The sequence below is a fragment of the Brassica rapa genome, chromosome A01 (assembly GCF_000309985.2).
Source record: "Brassica rapa cultivar Chiifu-401-42 chromosome A01, CAAS_Brap_v3.01, whole genome shotgun sequence".
Classification (NCBI taxonomy): Eukaryota; Viridiplantae; Streptophyta; class Magnoliopsida; order Brassicales; family Brassicaceae; genus Brassica; species Brassica rapa.
Genome location: NC_024795.2, coordinates 23766915 through 23792636, shown reverse-complemented (window position 1 = coordinate 23792636; position 25722 = coordinate 23766915). Strand labels below are relative to the sequence as shown.

The 25722-nt window shown below is 35.5% G+C and overlaps 6 protein-coding genes and 1 pseudogene across 6 annotated transcripts; 2 read left to right on the top strand and 5 right to left on the bottom strand.

Annotated features, from left to right (window-relative positions):
• Nucleotides 1–2060, bottom strand: LOC103838909 (aldose 1-epimerase). Its single transcript, XM_009115361.3, has 5 exons — nt 1781–2060; nt 1627–1676; nt 1144–1270; nt 880–987; nt 1–805 (listed from the first exon to the last, which is right to left on the bottom strand). Exons 1-5 carry the CDS (start codon nt 1899–1901, stop codon nt 183–185), a joined length of 1029 nt encoding a protein of 342 aa, XP_009113609.1. The 5' UTR covers nt 1902–2060; the 3' UTR covers nt 1–182.
• A 1355-nt stretch (nt 2061–3415) lies between these two features.
• LOC103838891 (uncharacterized protein At3g17950) lies at nt 3416–6315 on the top strand. Its single transcript, XM_009115345.3, has 2 exons — nt 3416–5460; nt 5623–6315. The coding sequence occupies exons 1-2, from the start codon at nt 5386–5388 to the stop codon at nt 6184–6186; spliced, it is 639 nt and encodes a 212-aa protein (XP_009113593.1). The 5' UTR covers nt 3416–5385; the 3' UTR covers nt 6187–6315.
• A 201-nt stretch (nt 6316–6516) lies between these two features.
• LOC108871376 (protein SUPPRESSOR OF NIM1 1-like) lies at nt 6517–7874 on the bottom strand (the record flags this gene model as incomplete). The annotated part of the gene is given in 2 exon segments (XM_033276387.1): nt 6517–7381; nt 7383–7874. Coding segments are annotated over 2 exon segments (837 nt in total), but the record flags the coding sequence as incomplete, so codon positions are not given.
• A 1308-nt stretch (nt 7875–9182) lies between these two features.
• LOC103838883 (protein SUPPRESSOR OF NIM1 1-like) lies at nt 9183–12846 on the bottom strand. The gene has a single exon (XM_033276716.1). The coding sequence runs from the start codon at nt 12408–12410 to the stop codon at nt 11328–11330; it is 1083 nt and encodes a 360-aa protein (XP_033132607.1). The 5' UTR covers nt 12411–12846; the 3' UTR covers nt 9183–11327.
• A 539-nt stretch (nt 12847–13385) lies between these two features.
• On the bottom strand, nt 13386–14425 carry LOC103838873 (phosphopantothenoylcysteine decarboxylase). The gene is made up of 2 exons (XM_009115325.3): nt 13886–14425; nt 13386–13805 (listed from the first exon to the last, which is right to left on the bottom strand). The coding sequence occupies exons 1-2, from the start codon at nt 14219–14221 to the stop codon at nt 13524–13526; spliced, it is 618 nt and encodes a 205-aa protein (XP_009113573.2). The 5' UTR covers nt 14222–14425; the 3' UTR covers nt 13386–13523.
• Nucleotides 14426–14756: 331 nt separating this feature from the next.
• Nucleotides 14757–17317, bottom strand: LOC103838863 (histone H1). The gene is made up of 4 exons (XM_009115317.3): nt 16909–17317; nt 15956–16810; nt 15412–15489; nt 14757–15323 (listed from the first exon to the last, which is right to left on the bottom strand). The coding sequence occupies exons 1-4, from the start codon at nt 17107–17109 to the stop codon at nt 15030–15032; spliced, it is 1428 nt and encodes a 475-aa protein (XP_009113565.1). The 5' UTR covers nt 17110–17317; the 3' UTR covers nt 14757–15029.
• Nucleotides 17318–17572: 255 nt separating this feature from the next.
• Nucleotides 17573–25633, top strand: LOC103838855 (annotated as a pseudogene).
• Nucleotides 25634–25722: the final 89 nt, after the last annotated feature.

Sequence of the window (25722 nt, the reverse complement as noted above, 5' to 3'; positions counted from 1 at the left end):
TAATTCAAAGCCAGAGAACTTTTTTGTAAGAAAGTTGTTTTAGTTTGGTTTACTGTTGCTTCCCCATAACCAGGACAAAATAAAAGTAAAATCACCCTTTCCGGTTCTACGGACCAATCAAACCGGTCCTTTATTCCAATCATCCAACACCTTAAACATCCATCTAAAACCACCAGTCTCATTCAAGCTGAAAACTCAAACAACATAGTGTGCTTGTACTTCTCACCAGCCTTAACCACAACAGACGGGAAATTCAGCTGGTTAATCGCGTTCGGGAAGCCTTGCGTCTCAAGGCACACACCTGCATGTTTCCCATAAACCGCATTCCCTTTCCCAACCACTCCATTCACATAGTTCCCGGTATAAAATTGCATTCCCGGAGCATTGGTCCACAAGTCAAGTTTCCTCGAGCTCGCACCGTCTCTCAGCTTCGCCGCGTGTTTCAGCCCCTCCTTCTCTTGATCAGGACAGTCCAACACGTAGTTGTGGTCGTATCCCAAACCCACCTCTCCAATAGACTCGCCTATACGTTTCTCCTCGGTGAAATCGAAAGGAGTTCCCTTTACCGGCAATATCTCCCCTGTAGGAACTGTGAACTGATCCACAGGGGTGACATGAGACCCCCATATCTGGATCCTGTGGTCGAGAATGTCTCCTGAGTCGTGACCCGCTAAGTTCCAGTATGTATGCTGAGCTAAGCTGATGGGAGTGTCTTTGTTCTCAGGAACGGCCTCCATGTCAAGTCTCATGGTCGTCGCTGACGTGAGGGTGTATGTCGCCGTGACAGCAACCGCACCGGGGTAACCTGTGAAAGGGGTCAATACACATTGATTATAATTTAGCTTATGGAATCGCATATATATAACAATGAGATGTAACCTTCTTCTCCATCGGCGCTGTGATATTTGAAAATGATGAAAGGTTTATCACCGTCTTTCTTGTGTCCAGCAACGTCCCATATCTTCTTATCGAAACCTTTGCTACCACCTACATATAGAGAGAGTAGCATTTATGTTTTTTTTTTTTTTTTTTTTTTTGAACTAAGGCTTTTTATTAAAAAGTAGCATTTATGTTGCACACATCTGATTAACTTTGAGAAAATGCTATAGAAGCGTACAGAAGAAGAGAGAATGGTTTCTATACCGTGGAGGCTGTTGGGAGGCTTGTTGATGGGAAGAGTGTAGTCGACTCCATTGAGACTAAACTTGCCCTCTTTGATCCGATTGGCTACACGACCAACTATGCAACCAAAGTAGGGTGCAAGCCCTTTCTGTAACAATCATATAATACACATTACCATTGTCATAGCATCCAGATATTTTTATCATAAACAAAAATATTCACTACAAAACCTGAACATATATATATATATTTCTTAACAAAATGATTCAGACACTATGCATGCTAAGAATTCCAGACACATCTGTTGTTGTTCCTGATAAATTCTTCTTCTTCTTTTTTTTTGTAACACTTCCTTATAAATACTTTATTCACAAATTCAGACCATAGAAATCACATGGGTGGAGTTTGAAACCAGATACATCCAAAGCCATTAATAAGAACTCCTTTGTTTATTATATCCACTGAAACCTTGTCAAGATCAATAAAAGAGTTAGGTGAATTTACCACGTACGGATCCACGGAGTCGAATCCGAGAACTACATCAGCCGATTTCCCTTTTCAATTGTTCAAAAAATCAAACTCGACCATCAGATGATTGATTCGGATGTGGAGAAAAGGAAAACATATAAAACGGATGAATATAGAGATGAGAACGAACCGTTCTTGTCCGGGACAAACAAGGAGGTGATGGTGGCACCATAATTTGAGATCTTGACATGCATTGATCCATTGTTGAGCTCGAAGATCTCAGGAGTGTTGTTCTTGCTCTGATCTGCCATTACCGATAGTTTCAAAGGTCAAATTAGGGTTGAGGATTAGAAGGAGGAGATGCCAAGTGATTAGGTTCTGTTGGTATGCAAAGAGAGAAACGAGGGGGAAGTGATCAGTTTTGTTATCTTAATGTATCAGTGCTGACGTCATCTTAGTCCCAAACTCCTCTGTTGTTTTCTTTGATTTGGCCCTTTTCTGTAGATTTTTTTACCATACTATGATGCAAAAATCAGACTTTTTACCTTACTACAAGATTTTTATTAGGGTTTTGAAAGCGCGAGATTAATTTTTTGACAATAACCTTTCTTATTTATCTAAATTTTTAATTTTATATATAACTAATGTTTACATGAACTATTTTTTAGTTGGTATATTAGATGATTACAATTTTAGGCGAGAATTTTTACCCGCACAAAACATAATATTATTTTAATTTAAATAGAATTATCATTTTCAGTTTTATTTCTCGTTTAACGTTTTTTAAATTTTTATATCTATTAATAGAAGGCGAGAATATATTTTATGTTATCAAATATAATCAAAGTTTAATCCGATTATATATAATTTTCAATACTCATAACATTTAGTTTTTGATCTGTTAATTTCACATGTACAGTTATTTTAAATTTAATATGATATATTTTTTTACTAAATAACCTATGTTCTTTTAAATAAATCTGAAATCTTTAAGAAGGATCAAAAATATCGTATTACTATATTTATATCGAAGTAGGATAATACATTTATTTAAGTCATCTCGCCTAATTTTATTTTTATGTTTAAAGTTATAAAATTTAAATAAGATAGTTTTGTTTTATTTGCTCTTATTATTAGTAAAAACTTTAGCCAAAACTGAAATAGGATCATTTTTATTGAAAATATATCTACCATTAGTTTTTGTTAGGTATTAAATTACAATATCAAAACTGACATTTATATGAATTCCGACTTATCAAAGGTTGATAGTTAGTAACAAATTGGGTGGTTAGTTATTAAGTTTTTGAACTATGAAAACAAACAATTTTTTTGGTTAAATAAAAAATTATGAATATTTCTATGAATTGGTTGATTTAATTTATAACAAAACCAACCTTTTGATGCATATATGATTTTTCTTATACACGAAAAATATATATTTTAGAAATGTTCTATGTATGTGTCACAAAAAAAGAAAAGAAATGTTCTATGTATATAAATATGAGAAAAATACCAAAATAGCACTAAATCAAGTTTTTGTTCTCAAACTAGCACTCAATGCCAAAAGTCACAAAAATAGCACTCAAGGGGTGGGGTTTAGGGTTTAGAGTTTAGGGTTTAGGGTTTAGAGTTCAGGTTTTAGGGTTTAGAGTTGAGAAGTGGAGTTTTGGGGATAAGATTTCAAATTTTGAAAAATAAAAAAATTTAAATTTTTCAAAAGATAAAATGCTATTTTGGTCATTTTAGTTTTTGAGTGCTATTTTTGTGTGATATAAACTTAGAAATATGCTATTTTGGAGATTTGCCCTATAAATATTACTCAGTTTGAAATTATTATATAATACTTAAATTATATTATGTTTTTATGTTTAGAATATATTCTATTAAAATATCAAATATATTGATTAGATATTATTTGGAGTAATGTAAATGAAACAAATATATGGAAAAAAAAAAATTAAGATTAATATTTGATGTATTAGGCATACTTGATTTTTTATATTAGTTTAATATGGTAAAAGAATTTGTTTCTATATTTGTTTATATATCCAAATTTATTTATTTGTTGTATTGAATATTTCAGATTGTAATTTTAGAACTTAAAATATTAATCAAAACCCGTTCGAATGACTTTTGTTATTTAGACCACATTTTCAAAAGTCTCACAAAACCAACAGTTAGTCTGTATATAAAAATTTGAAGACGATATACTTATGGGTAATAGGAGGTAGACCTTATATTATAACATTTCAGTTCTAATAATAATCTATGAAAATTTAAGCCCTCTGTAAGAAAAAAAACAAAATACCAAAACCTCTCAAGTGTTCACAACGTCTGGTATAGTTTGCTTTTAAACAGTTTCTGGTATAGGGTTAGTGAGTTACGGTTATATTATTTTCTTAAAAGTAATATGTATGTCCACTTATATAAAGATATGGCTTCTTAAATAAAAGAAATAAATAATTGAACACAACATTTATCAATGTTCCTATTTTAATAGAATAGAAGATCCAAAAATCAAATCGGACCGAGCGGTCAAACCGGTCCGACCATAACTTATTGAAAAAGCCAAGCCAGATTTGGTTTAGAATCGGAGTTTAAAAAAAACCTAGTAAAACCAACTTAAAATCGGTAGAACCAGTAATTCGGATCAACTTTAAAATCCGACTGCGAAAAATCAACATATAATAAATATATTTTCAGTTGTTATAAAATTTATGTTTCATAATCAATGTTTGATTATCACAATTTAATTGTTTTTCTAAGTAATTCTATTTTCTTAAGAAAGAATGTAAAAAAAAAAACTTTTTTATCTTTCATATACTATTCTTATTTTACCATATTGATTGAGACTTTAATTGTATAAATAAATAAATATAGCAATTTGAACGGTCAATCATTTAGTTTTATATATTTTGAATTTACATTGTATTCACTTGTTTTTTGTGTATATAGTTATATTTATACTTATATTTTATTTTCTAATTAATTGAAAAAAAATAAAGAACGTGTTATACGTGGAGATACTTTTTAGGTCTACTAGTGTTAATATATGATTATATATATTTAAACTTTGAAAAATGATTCGACTTGTTGAACCAGTATCCTGTCCGGTTTTCAAAACATTGTCTCAAACTATAAAATAAAATAAAAACAGATAATTTCCTATTTTTACAGAAAATATAAATATTTAATCACCCTGCAATATAAATTTAGACTAATATCCATATACTTTCTGTAAAAAGATGGAATTTGTATTAGTTTGATTATATTGTGAGAAAGTGAATGAAAAAGATATTTATCCGTGTTTTGGAAAATAAAAAGAAGGAACAACAATAATAATAGTATGTACGATCAGAGCTGCTTCTTCGCGTGAAATTAGATCTAGCGGTAAGCTTTTTCAATTTTCAGGTATCCTATGAATAAAACGACACAACCTATAAAAGTTAATTTTTTTTTTTTTGTAATTTCTTTCTTTTAGTAAAATTTGAATTTATTCTCCTCACCAAACAAATAGCAGCAGCTTTCATGCAAAGTTTACCAAAACAAAATGTTCCCATATAGCATTGGTTTTCCCACAAAAAATATAAAGATATCAAAAGCTCAAGCATAGAGAGAAATAGAGTAAAGAAGAACAATCATTTCAAAAGCAAAGCATTTGTCACTTTCTCCTGCTTCCTCACCTATCATCCAAACCAAAAGCAAACACTACTTTCCTTTCCCCCGATCCGACGTCGTTTAATATCTCAGTGAGACATATCTCCAAACATCATCGACCAGCGATTACACAGGAAAATGCAAGATCCACGCAACCAGGTTCCACCTTCTCCCACAATCTCCTCCGTCTCTTCCTCCGATCTTGATACAGAGGTCAGTTTCTATGAATCTTAAATCAAATAGATTAAGCTTTATTTTCCATAAATCCCTTGAAAATATCATATTTTTATTACAAAACTAAATTATACATTTTAAATTGAACTTTGATTAGTTCGAAGTCTTGATTCAGTTTTGTATTGGCGATGTTGATATTAGTCGACAGGATCCTTCTTCCATGACAGAAGCATCACACTTGGAACACTTATGGGGTTTAGTTTCACAGCAACCATGCCGATGATGCCATTCAGAGCTTCTTCTCACCGCCACGTGTCTCCCTCCATCTCAGTCTCACGTGCCACCAGCTCCAACGCTACAAGACGCAACCTGAGGAAGCGTCCTCCTCCGAACTCGTCTGAGCGGCATCGCCGTCGCAAGTGGTGGCGCTTTTGCCGAGACGACGACGACGACGACGCCGGAAACGGGATGCACCGTGGGTCCGCAGAATGCAGACGGTCATCGCTCGGAGAGTATTTGGAGGTGGAAAGGAGGTCTGGAGACGAAGCTGTATATGGCTCAGCCGAGGCGGAGCTAGAGGGTGCGGTGGCGCGTTATAGGGAACAGCAGCCGGCGGCGGTTGGGGAAAGAGCGTTGTTCGCTGACGGGAGGGTTCTTCCTCCGGCTTCAGCTGAGGTTGTTAGCGGAGAAGGTACGGAGGCGGTTACGGCACTTTGTAGATTCCCGGTTTCCTTAACCGGTATATGCAGCGGAGGCGGAGGATAGATCCGTCGGTTGTATTTTAATATTTGTGTGTTCAATATTCAATATTTTTTAGAATGTGTAATCATAGTCTGTGAAAAAAATGGGACGCAGTTCAATAACAGCAACAAAGAGCCGAATGATTTTTTTTTTTTTTTTTTGAAACAAGAGCTGAATGATTATTCAGAAATAATGATTGATAAGGGAGAAAATTAAAGTAATTTGTGGTAAACTGAGATTGTGTAGTTGATGAAAATTGGAGGCGAGAATGCGTAATAAAATATTTGTAATAGGTCTCCAAATTTTTTTAAAAAAATTATATATGAATAGACTTACTTAAAAAATATTTTAAACTCCTAAATTTGTAAAAAAAAAAAAATTTTACATAGACACAGTTACAGTCACAGACCACCAAAATCTCAGAGCCGGCCCTGGGCGAAGCCTACCCTTGTTCTTTTAATGTGTGTGAAATTTGTCCTTTATCCACTTCTTCCATCTTGTTGCAACAAGACTTTTGTTGCATGATGTGTATCAACTTGAGACGTAAACGTTGAAATCACTCTAAGTTAAACTAAAATAAAAAACATTCAGAATCACTTTAAAATTTCAAATAAAACAAAAGACATAAAAGAAAAACTGATATTACTAGACTTGCAACAATTTACTCAAATCTGAAATTCTAAAGGAACCGAGGTCAAATTAGGAACATACGCACAGTGAGAAAACCAACCGACCTTGACATACCCTATCTGAATTGCACATGTCTCCCTTCACTATACAGATGCAAGGATGCCCATATTCATCGTCGCCACAACACATGAATAGGGTTTTATCATAGACGAAGTAACTAACGCCATACATCTTGGGAAACAACTTATGGCAAGTTAGTTGCTGTCGAGGTCATCAAGTTTATCCACGCCATTTCTTCTTTATCATCAATCTTATTTTCCATTACCCAAATTTCAATCTTCCTTGTTAAATAGCATTGCTTTAACAACGAAAACCGATTTCCTTTACAAACCGCAAGTAGAAGTTCATCTAAACAAGGATTTTCTTGTAAGGGAAGGAGACAAACGGTTTTGAAAACCTCCCTAGTGAAATCAAAGCTTTGGATGAAATGCTCACGAGTCTGGGGACTGTAAGCAGTCCAATATAAATTTCCATACAAGGACACATATGACCGTTTAACTATTTCAGGTATGTGTACCTCGTCAGGTGTATTAATATACCTCAACGCGTGTGAGGCACACGCGTAGATCGCAGCTTCCTGGGAGAGGGGGTAGTACAGTAGAATCTTGTGAACCTTTTGGGGGTCTACTATTGTTGTATCCCAAGCCGAAAACAGCGAAGAATCTGTCCAAGGGCAACTTGATCAAGTTTACCTGTCTCAACCATGGATTCCAAAGGGCTGTCTCCTTCACCAAGCGGTGTGGATATTTACAGAGCAAGAGATCATCGTAACTAGTGAAGGTTCCGTATTTGAGATTTAAATATCTGCAAGACGAGTGTATGTCATGTAAATTTATCCTTTGACCGATGATGTCTATTGAATAAACCTTTGATTTGGTCACGAAGATGAACTGGGGACGGGAGAGAGACAAGTGGTTGTTGATGAAACTCTTGTCGTTGAAAAGAGAGTTCCATCTCTTCGACACGGTTCTGAATCGAACAAGAGATTTAGGTGGAAGACGAGAAAGTATATCTTCCTCTAGTTACCACGGAAGGCTAACAGGCAGATCCATTAGGTCTTCTGTTTTCTATTAGCTCTGATAATAATATAGGACTAGGTTAAGACCCATGAACATTATATATATAAATTATTTTATATATTATATGTTTATAACATATTATGAAATAATAAAATATATATTGAATAATTAAAAAGTCATTATCTACTACTTATATAATTAAATTGGTGCGAACATATAAATAAATTTTATAAATCGAAAAAATACTTTTTCTATTTGATATGATGTATAATTAAATTTAAATGATAGTAACATACATATGGTATATTTTAATATTAATATTTATTGGATGATGCTCTTTGTTCATATTTTTTTTATCATTTGTATCTGTTATAGCAAAAAGTCTAAATTAGTGATAACAAAATTTTCACTGTGGGATTAATGGTTTAAGTAATTTATAATATTTTAAAAAATTAAGTTGTCAATATTTTTTCAAATTTTTTATCAAAAAATGTTCAAAGTAAATTTCAAAATTAAGATATTTATGTATTTTTATATGGCATATAGTTTAATTTAAAATGATACATATATTTATATATCTTTTATTTTTGATACTTATTAAATGACACTTTCAACTTATATTATTTTTTAATTATTTGTATCATGTCATAACAAAAGTTTTAAATCGTAGATCACAATATTTGAATGTGAAACTTTTAAAAGTTTTAGTAATTTATCGTTTTTAAAAATTCAAAATATAATATATAAATAATTTTTTTTTTAATTTTTATTATATAGTTACTATGATTGTTTAATTTATTTTAATAGCTTAAAATTAAACAAATATAATTATAATACACACTTATTTTTATCAAATCTTTATTATTCAAAATCATTAATTGTCATATATACTTTAACCACATTAGGCAATTTCGTAATCTCATTTAAGGAAATAATGAAGCACATTAATAATGTATTTATTGTGGTTTAATAAAAAGCTTATTATATATTTAGATAAACCAATCTATTTCTCTAAGGATTCTAAGAATCATTATAGTGATGACACATGGCTACAAAAAAATATTGCAATGTTTCTCAAATAATATTTAGGGGATATCCTTCTTCTTTTTTGATAAAGGTTATAGGATATCTTTTCTCCTTGTTAATAAAAAGGTAACATTAATATATCATATAGAATCCAATGTATCTTTTTTCTTGTTAGGAAAAATCAAACAATAGTATAACCTTTTTAAATTAATAATCTATAAATTAATATACACTAAAAGTTTCTATAAAATAATATAATTTTATAGTTTCAAATTCAATTTTTTGTTCAATTAGTATATCGATAAATTAATATCTCTATAAATTAATGAAAAATTATAGTTTTGGTGTAGTCACAACATTATTAATTTATAGAGGTTTCACTGTATATGTTTTTTTGGGTCAAATATATGTTTTTAAACATATGTTATAAGAAGTTAAGTTTTAAGGAAAATTTTGTTAATGGAGGCTATACATAAGACAAGTAAGTTAAACATTATAAAACCTCAAAAATCAAAACAAAAAGAGAGAATCGAGGATATAGTAAATTAGGAACGGGTATTAGTCCATGAGAATACTAGGGTTAAGAACGTTTAGAGAAGTTTTGTGTTCCATAAGATGATCAAGTCGAGTCGTGGATATTGTCCATGCATGTATAGTCGGGTTAGATTTGATTTAACATTGACAACTGTTTATATATTTATATGGAAATTTATACACCTCTAATGTTACCCTGAAGTGAATGTATAAAGAGATATGAAAAAAGCCAACAGAGATATTGGGTGAAGAGAATCTACGTGTATCATAATGAATGTCATGAACCATTGTTGAAAATGACAAAACACATGACTAAATCAAAACTCTCTCGGCGTATTTTCCAAAAAAAAACTCTCTCTCGGCGTACACTCCCAAAATCTCCATTCAGCCGGCTCCAGTGTCCCTTTCTCGCCGGAGTCGGACACCTCCCCCTTTCTATTTTTTTCCTTCTTGCTCACTGCTTCTCCCTTAGGTCCCTTTGATATGCTCGGATTTGTGGAATCTCGAAGGTGAAACCATAGTACTCTTGCCTCGATTAATCGGAACCAGCCGGTGATCACATATGTCGAATCTAAAGTTATGATAAGTGACTCGTCTGTGTGTCATTCGTTAGTGTTGGGTCTGGAATTGTGAATTGACTCATTTGTGTATTCTTTGGAAGTGTAAAATGGCAGTTTTAACTTGTACTGATTTTATTTGAATCTTGTTGTATTCTGATGACTATTTGTCCAATTAGGATGATTAATGAAATGCGAGAAAACATGACAAAACATGTGAACTATAATTGTCTCTAATACATCATGTCAGGATGATGACAAGAACTCAAGCATTAATCTGTCCAATGACCGTGTTAAGAGTGAAGCGTCTTAGATAGCAGTAAGCGTATTTGATGTTATGTGAACTTTTGAATGTTGTTTCGTTTACCTTCAGTGTTTCGGTTAGATAGATAAATCAAGATTTGCTTCAATCAATCTTTGGTTTCTATAAGAACTGGTTTTAAATTTGTTGAATAATCTATCTGAATGTTTCCATACTGTATTTGGCGTTTTTTAAGTTTAGATTTCGGTTGCATTGTAGTGTTTCAAAAGATATAAACTTCATGTCTTAGTCAGCTTGCCGTTTGAGTTCATGATAACTGATGGAAAGTAAAGCTGCTTAGTTATCTGAGAATTGGTTAAGTTATATATAAACGCTATGACATGAGATTCAAAGACTGAGGAGAACACCAAAAAGCTAGGCAATAAACATAAATATTCCCACACCAACATGAGTAGAGACAATGAAACTGGTCCTCTAGAGACATCAAATCGAGACAGCTACTTATAAGATTAACATTATAGAATCTATGATAGTGAAAACAGAACCAACCAATGCAAAGTGGAAGCTACGGTTTGAACTTGTTCCAGCACTTAGCTGATGCGCCTCCGACTCCCAAAAGAGTCTTAACAGTGGAATAAATCAAAGAAGGTTCAGCCATTGCACCATTACCATAGTCACCACAAGCCAATCTCTTCTTAATGTGAGGAATGAGTGTGATCTCAAAGCTCATCAAGCGAACAAAGATGCCTTTCAGCGAAAGGATTGTTCCACATCAAAGTATTTGTGGTAAATTGAGATTGTGTAGTTGATGAAAATTGGAGGCGAGAAAATGTTACTGGCGAAGCGAAGTTTGTTCTTAATTTGTGTGTGAAATTTGTCCTTTATCCACTTCTTCCATCTGGTTGCAACAACACTTTTGTTGCATGTTTGTATCAACTTCAAACATAAACATTCAAATAACTCAAGTAAAAAATGAAAAAAAAAAAAATCAATCACGTTAAAATTTCAAAAAAAAAACAAAAGAGATGCAACAACTTAAAAAGAAAAACTGATAATAATAGACTTGCAACAATTCACTCAAATCTGAAATTTTAAAGGAACCGAGATCAAATTTGGAACATAGGCACAGTGAGAAAACCAGCTGACCTGGCCATACCCTATCTGAATCTTATTGCACACATCTCCCTTCACAATATAGATGCAAGGATGACTAGCTTCATCGTCGCCACAACACATGAATAGGGTCTTGTCATAGATGAAGTAACTAACACCACACTTCTTGTGAAACAAATTTGGCAAGTTAGTTGTTGTCAAGGTCATAAAGTTTATCCACACCACTTCCTCTTTATCATCAATCTTATTCTTAGTTACCCAAATTTCAATCTTCCTTCTTAAAAATTTTTGCTTTAACAACGAAAACCGATCTCCTTTCCAAACCGCAAGGCGAAGTTCATTGAGACAATGGTTATCTTGTAAGGGAAGGAGACAAAAGGGTTTGAAAATCTCCCTAGTGAATTCAAAGCTTTGGATGAAATACTCACCAGTCTGGAGATTGTAATCAATCCAATACAAATTTCCATACAAAGACACATGTGACCGTCTATCTATTTCAGGCATGCGTACCTCGTAAGGTGCATTAATGTACCTCAACACGTGAGAAGCACACTCGTAGATCGCAGCTACCTGGGGTGGGTGGTACAGTAAAAGCTTGTGAACCTTTTGGGGTCCACTGTTGTCGTATCCTAAGCCGAAAGCATTGAACTCTTTGCCCACGGAATACAACTTTATCAAGTTAGCCTGTCTCAAACATGGAGACCAGAGCGCTGTCTCCATCTTCGAATGGAATGGAGGATATTTACAGAACAAGAGTTCATCGCAAGTAGTGATTCTGCTGTATTGCAAATTTGAATCCCTACAAGAAGAGTGTAGCTCACGCAAAGTTACCCTTTGATCGATGATGTCTATTGAATAAATCTTTGATTTGGTTAGGAGGATGAAGTGGGGACGGGAGAGAGACAAGTGCTTGTTGATGAAACTCTTGTTGTTTAAGAGAGAGTTCCATCTCTTAGACACGGCTCTGAATCGAACAAGAGACTGAGGTGGAAGACGAGAGAGTATTTCTTCCTCCAGTTCCCACGGAAGGCTAACATGCAGATCCATTAGGTTTTCTGTTTACGATTAACTCTGATAATAATATAGGATATCTTTTTCTTTTTTTTATTTAAGAAAGGTTACGATAGGATAATCCTTTTTGTTGGAGATAATATATTTAGATGTGTGCAAAATATATTCTAACAAACCTGTCCAATTAAATTAATAAAGTACCAAAGTTCACTCACATAGAAAGTTATGACGTCTGCTGATGGTTAAAAAATGCAGGTGTTTCAAAAACGTCAGACACGCGATGCTGCCGGGAACACATTTGAGCTCTCTCCATGATCAGGCAAAAGGACATTGGAGCTTATGTGAAGAACAAGAAGAATCAGAATCAGGCAAACCAAATCTCTATCTATCAAGAGTGTCTAGCTTCGCTTCCGATTACTTAACCTTAGATAACATTCTTTGCTGTGTGGGATGCAGATTTGCTGGATATGGCAGAAAGTGAGCTCAGTAAATGAGAGAGGCTTCCAACGTTTCTTGGACAATGTTCAATACAAATCCAATGGGATCTTATGCTATGAGCGTGTCTTTGGACAAGGCTTTGTGAGCACTGGTGGAATCGGTTAAATCCTAATTTCGTTCTGCTTATGTTGTATGTGAGATGTTTTGTGTCTTAATCTATCAGTACTATAATGTATGTTTGTGTTATGTTTCTTGTGAGAGAGACAACCAAAGAGTATGTGTAGAAGATGTATCTGAAACCAGGACAGAGGGTGTTAGATGTTGGTTGTGGCATTGGTGGAGGTGACTTCTATATTTCTCAGAAGTATGATGTTCATGTCGTTGGTATCCATCTCTCAATTTCGTTTGGTTGCATTGTCGTGTTTCAAAAGCAACAAACTTCATGTCTATGTCATCTCGCCTTTTGATTTCATGATTACAGATAGAAAGTAAAGCAGCTAGGTGATCTGAGAACTGGTTAACTTATAAACCAACGCTGCTATGTGTGAGACGACTAAAAGCGTGAGGAGAAAGAACACCAAACAGCGAGACAATAAACTTAAATATTCCTACAGTAGTAACACGAGTGAAGCCAGTGAAAATGGTCCTCTAAAGATGTACAAAGACAAGCATTAAAACAGAACCAACCAATGCAAAGTGGAAACCACGGTTTCAACTTTGCTGACGAACCTGCGACTCCCAGAAGAGCCTAACAGTGGAATAAATCAAAGAAGGCTCAGCCATTGCACCATTACCATAGTCACCACACGCCAATCTCTTCTTGATGGGAGGAATGAGCGTGACCCCAAGCTCATCAAGCGAACAAAGATGCCTCTCCGTGAAAGGATTGTTCCACATCAAAGTATTCATCGCAGGCGCAACGAAGACCGGTTTGCTATAGTCCCAAGCTCGTACGATGCAAGTCAGAAGATTATCACACAGCCCACCAGCAATCTAATTAAAAAAGAAAAAAAAAAGTGAGAGCAAAGTAAAAGTCTTCTAACGGAATTTAGATTTTTATTTATTTATTAAACCTTCGCTAATGTGTTAGCAGACAAAGGAGCGATGACCATGACGTCAGCCCAGCGTCTGAGCTCGATGTGAAGCACTGGATCGCCGATCTTGTTCCAGCTCGACCACTCGTCTTCGTCGGTGTAGAGAGTGACTTCCCGCGGGAGGGAGAGCCTGTCGAGGAAGTGGAGAGACGATTTCGAGACGACGGCTCTCACTTCGGCCCATTCGGCGAAGCAATGGCAGAGGTTGCCGAATTTGATGGCGGCGACGCTTCCGCTCGCGGCGAGGAGGACGCGTGGCTTCCGTGGTGCGGTCTGCACTTCCATGTCGTCTCTGTCTCGTTTCCCGTTCTCCATTGGATTTTTGGAAACCGTTACAGATCTAGGGATTCGGCGAGGGAACCCTAACCGAAGAAGATTGATCTGCTCGAGAAAAATATCAAATTGTTTTAGAGGGAAGAGAAGAGAATGGGACGGACACTCTCATTCTAGCTGGTCAAATGGGCCGTTGACTCCCTCTTTTAAGGCCTTAAATCTCTTGTATGGGCCTATTCTACTTTTGTATGGGCTTTTTAGTTCTTAGTAAAGGGTCTCTAAGGGATTCAAATTACTAAATGTTGCTATGATATACAAATGCATAGTTATTAATATATGTTACTGTGTTGCATAATACATACACAAATTATCATCTTCTAATATACAATTATAAATAACTATATTCTCTACATCCTTTCCCTTTTTTTGTGGCTAATTAGTTGATCAACCTAATCTTAAACATGTCTTCTGATTTGCACAATACATGGTATGAATATGAAGATACTAGCAACGCAATTTTTAATATGAAATTGTTCGTCCTCTTAAAACAACTAATATCAGAAAAATGAAAGCAGAATAAAAAGGAACAAAGATTCATAAGAGGGAAAAACATTCAACACTGGAAATAACTCCTGATTTACATCAACCTTCTTAATGTTTTAGTTAGTGACACACTGACACAAACACCATCAAAAGAGTCTTTGTTTTTTTTTCTTCCAAAAGACTAAAATTCCTTATAGGTTTTTAATTAAAGATAGGAGGATCCAACACCTAAATACTAAAAAGAACACTCCTAAACCACAAACACCAAGGCTAATGTCTAGGCTGTTTTTTGAGAGATCATTATTCTTCAGAACAGAGCTTCTTGCATTGCCTCTGCATCTGTCTGCACCTGGGTCTGGTCTGTCGGGGCTTGCTCTTCTTCTCCTTCTCTTTCTTGTCCATGTCCCTCTCCTTCTTGTGGTTCTTCAGCTTCGGTCTGTGGCGCTGCCTCCTCTGGCTGCGCTTCTTCCACGGCTTGTGGCTCAACCGTCATCATTGATATTAGTCCTTCCAGCTTTTGTGCTGCTTCCACCGCTGCTTGATTATCGTTGCTTGTAATACCAGTGTTCAACACATTCAGGATTTCTTTTGCTTTCTCATTCTGAAACATTCAAAGACGCAAAAAAACAAACAAACATAAGAAACAAATAAAAGAAAAGACTGTTTATTATTAATAGACTTTGACTTACATAGAGATCAAGCTTTGCCTTGAGTTCTCCATAGGCAGACTCTAGTGCACCAGTAGCTACCGTCACGGGCCATGGGTTCTAGGTTCATAAAAAGGAATAAACGTTAGACATAGGTTCAGCAACTTCAAGACAGACAATAATGTTTGAATAAAGACAACACTTTAAGTAACACGTTTCTACTTAAAAGAAGATAAGGAACTAAGACTTGTCACTAAGTAAAGCATTAACCAGATTAATTATCAAACTAAAGCAAAACACCACCTACCACTTAAGTCTTAATTATCCAAATGAAAAATCAAATATAAGGATAACCCCAAAGGCGAGGGACACGATTATAAAATATAAACACATCTGAAAACTAGACAGGTTTAGATTCTTTCTTACACGCTCAAAAGCAGGAAAGTGACACCGACATAATTCACAAATCATTGTCATAAAGTATGAACCTTTTCAATTCCTAAATTGACGGCGGAGCAGTGAACAACTATGCACACAATACTAACATAGGATACTAGATCACATGTGGACATGAGAAAGGCATTACCTTTCTGGGTCTACCAACGGGACGTCCTCGTCCACGCTTAGGCTTCGTGATGAGCCTATTCTTAACACCACCGATCTTAGGTGGTCTTCCTCGTCCACGCTTTATCCCTGGCGCAGCCGCTACAGCTTCTCCACCAGCTGGAGCAGCAACGGGGACGCCACCAGAGTCAACTCTCCTTGGCCTTCCACGGCGTCTAGCGCCGTTAGCGACGTAAGGAAACACAGAGGCGGTGGAGGAGACTGACAAGGGCTTCCTCTGTCTCCCGGCAGCTCTACGACCCGGTGGCCTGCCTCTTCGCTTCATGATCACAGACATGCCCGCAGGTCGAGGGATCGGAGCAGATCCGTCCTTTCTCGGACGACCAGGCCCTCTCTTTGCAGACTCAGTACCCGTCTGCGTCGGACTGGGGACAGGAAACTGAGGTTGCTCCCAGCTTGGCTGCCCGTTAAGCTGGACAGCGTTGGGTTGAGCAATGATGAGTTGTTGCTGTTGTTGTGGTGAAGCTTCAGGCTTGGGCTTAGGAGGTCGTCCACGTCCTCGCTTCTGCGGCTGAGAAGCAGAGAGAGGCGCCGGATCGAGAGGAGATTCAGATCTGGGAGGAGGAGGAGCCAGACCTGCAGCGGCGGCGGCGGCCGCGACAGCGACGCTCTCGGGAGCAGAGGAAGAAGCGGCGAGCTTGTAAGACTTCTTGACCATAGAAAGAACGCCACAGTTCTTCAAGGTCTTGAGATGGTGAGCGAGCAAAGCTTGGTGATCGGTGGGTAAAACAGGGTTAGATCTCTCGATGTACCTCGAAATCGCCATCTTGCTCGAACCCTCAGGCTCGTTCAAATGCGCAATCGCCTCCACAATCAACTACACACACAGAGAGAGGAAAAGGTAAGCACTTTATTAAAAGGGTCATCTCAATTTAGTCGAAAGGTGAAGACTTTTTAATAAAGATCAGAGCTTACTTCGGAGTAAGGAGGAGGCGTCTGCGTTTGCGTTTGCGTTTGCGGCTGCGGTGGGGAGACATGGGTGTTGAACGGAGTTTGGTTAACACCGTAAAAGGGGAGATTCGGAGCGGAGACGAAAGGGCTGTTGGAGGGTGGGTATTGAGGGAAAGGAGAGTACTGTTGAGGACGGTGAGGATCACTGGAAAGAGATGGATCCATTGGATTTGGAGACAGGAACAGTGAAACCAAAGGAAGGAAAAAAAAAAGAAAAAAAAGACAGCGGCAGGTGAGATTTAGTTTTTAGGTTTTTTTTCTTTCTTTCTTTCTTTCTTTTCTGCCTCTTTTGATAAATTGTTTTGGTTTTGTGAAAAATATATAAATGTGGGGGAAGAAATATAAGAGATAGAGTTAGGTTTGAGAGAGAGGTGGAGGATAGAGATATGCGAGAGAAGATGATAGGGTTGAAATGCTATTACCTTCATCTCACCGTTGGATGTTTTTTTATTATTGGCTTTTGGCGAGGATCGATGACGTGTCGACTTGTTTTTGTATTTATATTTTGAGATTTGTGTTTCTTTAGTTTTTATTTTATTTATTTGGGCTTTTACCATATGGCTACATTTTCGATCCAAATGTACTCAAATTAAAAAATGGACCGCCAATTTTTTCTAAAAGACCCGCCTCATTTTCAGTGTAAATGATTTTGTAAACAAGGACTGATATATTATTTCTTTTTCAAAAATCAAGAATTGTCAACTTGTTTCTCGTACATAAAGCAAGGAAGCGTAGCAAGCATTGTTGCATTTATAAAGGGTGACTCGCGTTTGTAATAAACTCCGATGTTTTGTAGCTGGCTGTAATAAAACTCCATTAAAGAGTGTATGATAAGCAAATACTTATGAAGGATGGCTCGCATAATTGCGTCGGTTGACTGAGAATCTTAGATAATATGGGCGAATTTAGAGAGAAAATGCTGGGAACATTAACTGAAGAAAGTTAATTATTGGATGCACTGAACTTCTAACATTTTTCTGTAAACTTACCCTGAGAAAAGGAATTGGGTGTATGTATATGCATCCAATCCTTACTCTCTACATTAGTTTACCATCTAGATTTTATTTTTAAATACACTAATATAAATTATTTAATTTGGATCTATAAGCTTTTCTATGTAAAACAACTATGACCCTATTAACATTGGAGTCAACCATATTTGTTCCTACTTTTAAAGAAATCCAAAGTTGAACTTCCAAAATTGAAAATCAAATTTCAAACTAACCAAGCAGAGAAATCATTGATAAATACGTTAAAAATACAAAATATTGTCTTCTTACGAATTTCCCGCTACAAAGCTGAATGTTTCTTTAACTGTCAACTCGATTGAACAAACAATTTTAAATATATTGGTATATGAAACTTACGTGTGGATAACTATCATCTTTTTTTTTTTTGAACTGATGGATAACTATCATCTTGCTAACATATATGATTGATAAACAACAAACACGTATATTACTGCACACAAAATTATCAACAGATGAAAGGAAATCTAAAATACCAAGTTACCAGTACAGGGAGAGGAAAAAAAAATTTCAACGTCCCATTATATTTTGACAGAATCTAACCATAATGTATTCCTTAAAGTCTTTCCAGTGTTTTCTTTGTTGGCCGCTTAAAGCCTACCAATCTAACACACACAACAACTATAATATATTTATCACATTCACCACAGTGGATATAGCGTATAATGGTGACCATTCAAGCTTCAAACCTTAACCTTAGCCAAGTCGCTTTCAATGCAGCGTCTATCTACGTTTGTCTTTATATGTGCGTGTGTTGTGTGCGTGCGTGCGTTAGCTCAAATCATATTTAAGCAAAGTCAAACACAGAAACAAACAAATATGCGGCAAATAAAAGACGAGAGAGAGACCGGACGACAGCCAAATAGTCAAGGAGCAAAATGAATAAATACGAATCACACTACCATGTCTTGACAATACTATTCTTACCAACATCTATAGAATATCATATCATCCACATGTTTACATGTACTTTGTAATGGAAACTTTACATTTTCTATAATTTTGCTGGAAACGTGTTTGCTTTAGTGCTTTGTCAAAAAACTCAAGGCTTGGCTCTAGTCAGTAACAAATAGTAACAGTGTAACACACAACCAATACAAAAAGAAAAAGTGCATAAATAGCTGAATATGGTTAAAACAGAAACTATGTTTGACAAAAAGACGGATAAAAAGAGGATCGAACAATGGTAGGTTAAATAAAATCAAACTAGTTAATCATTTGATCAAACTAAGATTCTGTGTAATGTGACTCCAGAAGTTGTATATATTTAGTGACTTTAAGCAAATAATTTACTAGACTTATAGCAAAGATGGGTCTGGCTCTAGCGAGGAAATGTTTGATCTACAGACTACACCACACGTGTAGTTCAAATAAATATACATGATAAAATATACATACTTTTTGGGTAACAACTCACAACACACATTTTATTCAGTGATCACACAAATACATTTGCTATGTAATAAAAAAAGGAGAAAAAAACTGCAAATGAAAGAAAAGAAAAATGTATGTTGCATCAAATCCATATTGCTATTATTCTCTCTAGATTGGTAAATGAGGAAGGTCTCGGTCTCATATAGTTCACTGAGATTTTGGCAACATCAGTATTAACAACATAGATTAAAGTATTAAACCAATTTCCACATGTTAATGGGCCCGAGTTTCCATCCCTCAACACAAGGCTTACTTATATAACGGGCCTCAACATGAGATGGATATACGTGCAGTAGCCCCCATAATAATTCTTAAATTTAGTATATTCCTTAACAAGTCTACACATATGTAAGTTTTTTGTCTGTATGGTTAATTATGCTATTACTATTACAAATTATGAAAAACATTACATAGAAAATATTACAACCGACAATTCTACCTGTCTTATAAGGATTTACGTCTGACTGCATCATCCTGAGTAGTCCTATGAGATCCATTCATGTGGTACTCTTTGCGCCATGCTGAAGATCTTTTGTAAGCATTTTCTCTAATTTTTTGCATAATTCGCCTTCTCCGGGAATTGAAACCCAGACCTCTTCTTGTAAAAATAACATTGTTTGGGGTTTGAACCCCAAACCTAGATGTAGAAGACTTTAAACCTTGACCACTAGACCACGGTGCTTCCACAAACACATATGTAAGTTTACACCAAAGATTTCGCCCCTGAGCGCATTAGAGTTCCAAGAAGGAATATAGTCAAACAAAAAGTTCAATTTCACACAATTTTATACAATATTTAAATATATATTCAAATTTTTTAATTTGTTTGATTATGCAAAACATCTAGTTTTTCCGGCAAAACTGCAAAATCAAATTTTTCACAAAATCAATTTTTTTGCAAAATTAAGTTTTTTTTTTGGAAAACAAAAAAATATATTTTTTCGCTAAAACCATAAAATCAAGTTTATTCCCAAAATTGTTAAAAATTAGTTTTCTGTAAAAACTGCAAAACAATTTTTTTTGACCAAAACATCAAAAATAAGTTTTCTTACCAAAACTCCAACAACTAGTTTTTTTTTACCAAAACTACATAATTGAGTTTTCTTACCAAAATCCACAACATTTTGTTTTCTCGCAAAAACCGCAACATCAAGTTTTTATGCGAAAACCGCCAAGTTGAGTTTTTTGCCAAAACATCAAAATCGAGTTTTTTTCACCAAAACCGTAAAATCGAACATTTATGCTAAACAGTAAAATCGGGTGTTCTCGGCAAAACCTTACCATAAAATCGAGTTTTTCTACTAAAACTGAGAAATCAAAATTTTTCGCTAAATTATATATTCCACTAAAACCGCAAAATTGATTTTTTTGGTCAAAACCGCAAGATGAATTTTTCCGTGAAATACTGTTTTCCCTCAAAACCATAAAATATTATTTATATGTATTTAAAAAAGTATTGTGAAATGGGCTAAATCTGGCTCGGTCTATTTATATATAAACTATTAGAGCTAAAATACGGCTGAACAAAAAAAAAACTTTTAACATCCCTAGAATAGCAAATGATAAGAAGGGAGCGACTAGAGTCTACCCCATGAAATCAATCATATGTGTTATGTAGAGCTCTTTTATCAAGAAGAGACAGACAGTGAACATCAGTAAAATTAAAACCAAGTATCAAATTAAAACCAAGTATCAGTTTTGGATTGTTGGCAAGGTGATTCTTCTTTTTTGTTTAGTTAAAGTGATCATATGCATCTAGAGATGACTGAACATTGATGACTATGTTTCTTGCAATTAAATACTCTGTTACAAGCCACTGTTTTTTTTTATTAAGTTGTAATTATTCGGTAAGTGTATTACAGTAGACTGATGTTATTTCTTGCTCAAAAATGCTAATAGTTATAATCAACCTAGCCCTCACATGATCATGTAGAACAAGTGTAAATGTAAAAAATATTTTTAATTTCAGTTTGTAGTTGATATACTTAGATAAGATTGAAATATACATATACTCCTATTTAGTCTTGACCGTACTTGATTTTTGAAAAGTCTTCTGTTTTTGAATGGATCTATGTGAAAGAGGGGATACAATGTAATATGAACACCTTTAAAGGCGCGAGTGAAAGATAATAGCCTAATAAATGTTTGGAAGATATTCACCATACATTTTGCTCATTTCCAGCAAAATACGAGAAACATGAAACTCTTTCTTATCCTTTCTTTCAGTGCTCTCATGTTACTTGAAGAATTCGGGAATAGCCATGAAACTGATAAGCAAGCATTACTCAAGTTCAAGTCTCAAGTTTCTGAGGAGAAAAAAGTTTTGCTGTCTTCATGGAACAACTCGTTCCCTCTCTGCAGATGGACGGGAGTTACATGTGGCCGCAAACACAAGAGAGTTACTGGTTTGGATCTCAGAGGATTCCAATTGGGTGGAGTGATATCGCCATTTATTGGTAATCTTTCGTTTCTCATATCACTTAATCTCACTGATAACTCTTTTGGTGGAACTATCCCTCAAGAGCTGGGAAACTTGTTTAGACTTCAGCATTTGAATATGAGCTACAATTTCCTGGGAGGAGGGATTCCAGCCAGTCTGTTCAACTGTTCTAAATTGTTGGACCTTGATTTATTTTCAAATCATCTTGGACAAGGTCTTCCTTCAGAACTAGGATTATTGAGGAAGCTTGTTGCTTTAGAACTTGGTAACAACAACCTGAAAGGCAAACTCCCTGCATCTCTAGGAAACTTGACATCCCTCAGAAAACTTTCCTTTTCAGAAAATAATCTGGAAGGAGAAATTCCTGATGCCATAGCTAGATTGACTCAACTGGTGTTTTTTGCGTTAGCAATAAACCATTTCTCTGGTGTTTTTCCTCCTGCATTTTACAATTTCTCCTCACTAAATCTTTTGGACGTGTATGGTAATGGTTTCTCTGGGAGCCTAAGGCCTGATTTTTGTAATTTTCTGCCAAACCTTCGAGATTTGTCTCTTGGAAATAATTCTTTCACAGGAGCCATTCCATCAACGCTTGCAAATATTTCAAATCTTCAATTTTTGGGCATAGAGTTTAACAGTTTGACAGGAAATATTCCTCCGAACCTTGCAAAACTACGATATTTGCAAGAACTACACCTTAACGACAATTCTTTGGGAAGCTTTTCAGCTGGAGATCTTGAATTTCTTGTTGCTTTGATTAACTGCACCCAACTGCAAACCTTAGATGTGTCATACAATAGGCTTGGGGGTGACTTGCCTGCCTCCCTCGCCAATCTGTCAACGAACCTCAACCAGTTATTTCTTCAAAACAATTCCATATCTGGATGCATTCCTGATGACGTTGGGAATCTCATAGGCCTACAAGCATTAGTGTTGTCCGTAAATCTATTGAAAGGACCAATCCCAGCCTCTATTGGGAAACTTTCAGGATTGGTGGGATTAAGTGTCCATACAAATAGAATGTCAGGAAAGATACCATATTCTTTGGGAAACATCAATAGGTTAGAAAAGCTCTATTTATACAACAATAGTTTTGAAGGAGTCATTCCTCCCAGTCTTGGTAAATGTAGCTATTTGCTATATTTACATATCGAGAATAATAAGTTGAATGGTATTATACCTAAGGAGATAATGCAAATTTCAACCCTTTTTTCCCTAAAAATGTCAAATAATTCATTGACGGGGCTCTCTACCAGAAGATGTTGGACGACTTGAAAATCTTGGTACGTTAAAAGTTTCTCATAATAAGCTATCAGGGAAACTGCCAAAGACTTTAGGAAAGTGTCTCTCAATGGAAAAACTTGAGCTGCAAGGAAATTATTTTGATGGAATAATTCCAGATATAAGTGGATTGGTGGGTATTAAGAAGGTTGATTTCTCAAGCAACAATCTCTCTGGAAGAATCCCTGAATATCTCGCAAACTTTAGCTTGCTGGAGTATCTCAATCTATCCTTCAACAACTTCGAGGGAAATGTGCCAACAGAAGGGAAGTTCAAAAATGCTACTATTGTCTCTTTATTTGGAAACAAGAAACTTTGTGGAGGCGTCTTGGAACTGCGACTAAAGCCATGTTCTTTGCAACCATCTGGAAATTCAAGAAAAAAACTTGTGATTGGAGTAAGCTTGGGGATATCTTTGCTTGTGCTTTTGTTCATAGCTACAGTTTATCTTTGTTGGTTAAAAAGCAGAAAGAAGAAAATTACCAATGAAGCAACTCCTTCCATCTTGGGGGCTTTTCATGAAATGATAAGTTATCTAGATCTTCGAAATGCGACAGATGGCTTCTCTTCAAGTAATTTGATCGGGTCAGGCAGCTTTGGTACTGTGTTTAAAGCATTCGTCCATGTAGAGAAAAAGGTTGTTGCAGTGAAAGTTTTAAACATGCAGAGACGTGGAGCAATGGAGAGCTTTATGGCAGAATGTGAATCCCTAAAAGACATTAGACATCGTAATCCTGTGAAACTGTTGACAGCTTGTTCGAGTATTGATTTCCAAGGAAATGAATTCAGAGCTCTAATCTATGAGTACATGCCAAATGGAAGCTTGGATATGTGGCTGCACCCAAAAGAATTTGAAGAGGTTTCTAGCCCCTCAAGAACATTGACACTTTTCGAAAGACTTAACATAGCGATAGACGTGGCTTCTGGTTTGGAGTATCTTCATCTTAGTTGCCATAAAGCTATTGCTCATTGTGATATTAAACCTAGCAACGTTCTTCTAGACGATGATTTAACTGCCCATGTTAGTGACTTTGGTCTTTCTCGGATTCTCCTCAAATTCGACCAGGAAACCTTCATTAACCAACTTAGCTCGGCTGGAGTCAGAGGAACCATCGGCTATGCGGCACCAGGTACACCTATCACACATATAATGTTTGAATGAAGAAACCTAATATTTCTTTCATTTCCGAAAGTAAGATTTTCAATAATTTTTTCTTATTCCATAAAGATCTATATCTTTAGGGTACTTTGTATATTTTCAAAAATCATTAATTGAGAATATTTTGAATTGATTATATATCATTTTGGCTGATATTTATTGGAAATTGTATAATAAAAGTAAACTAGATTTTGACCCGCGCTAAAGCGCGGAATAATTTTTTGGTAAAAACTTTATATAATCGCATTTTCTCTTTATTCAAAGTAGGTCTGAGCATAAAATCCGTAAACCAAAGTCTGTACCGAACTTAAACCAAAGAATCCGATCTATATCCAATACGAAATATAAAAAATCCCAGAATAGGTCTTGTAAGGTAGTACGTCATATATCCGAACCCGAGTGTTATTAGCCAAACCCGAACAGACAACCTGAAAAAACCAAAAGAAAAATCCAAAATAGCTCTGGATCTTGCATATTCCTAGATACACCACTACAGTTTCGTGAATATAAATATCTTTTATACATATATCAATTATAGTTACTATATTTAATTAATATACTAATAAACTTCAGTAAATATAGGGTAGTTACTAACAAAAATATTGGAAATAAAAATAGGTCCAAAAGTTAAGAGATGTTACATTTATCTCTAATGAGATAGAAATAGGTCCAAAAGTTAATGACAACATTTTTAAGTAGATAAAAATTAGGACTATGTTTTAATAGATTAGATAATTTAATAAATCTTATTTTGGAAACGTAGAGAGTATATTTTTTGCTCCAATCTTGTTTATATGACTTATTGTGCAGAATATGCAATGGGAGGAGAAATATCCGTACATGGTGATGTATACAGCTTTGGGATTCTCATTTTTGAAATGTATGTTCAGTGGGAAACGACCAACAGATGAGAGGTTCGGCGGTGACTTTACCTTACGTAGCTGCATCAGGTCTGCATTGCCAGAGCAAGTTTTGGATGTGGCAGACGAATTGGTTCTTCACAACGGTCTTAGAATTGGCTTCCCTGTTGCTGAGTGCTTGACAAAGGTTTTAGAAGTGGGGCTTGGGTGTTCTGAAGAGTCTCCAGAAAAACGCGTGGAAATGAGTGAGGTTGTAAAGGAATTAATCTCAATCAAGGAGAGGTTCTTTTAAGCCAGACGAGAAGCTAGACGTTGAAGTGTGTCTTGTATCTATGCTTGCTCCTCTACGAACGACTTGTGTATGTATAATATATCTTTATAATATGCTTTGAATGTTGTGAACATAATGATACGTTATTACCAGACAAAAGATGAATGTTGTGTTAGCAATTTGATATTTGGAATCGGTAAAACATTACCATAAAGACATTTTGATCGATAGCTATAACAACTGGGGTGCTTCAGGTATGGAAAGGCAGAGTCACCTATGCTTTTTCTTGCGGGAAACCTGCAGAA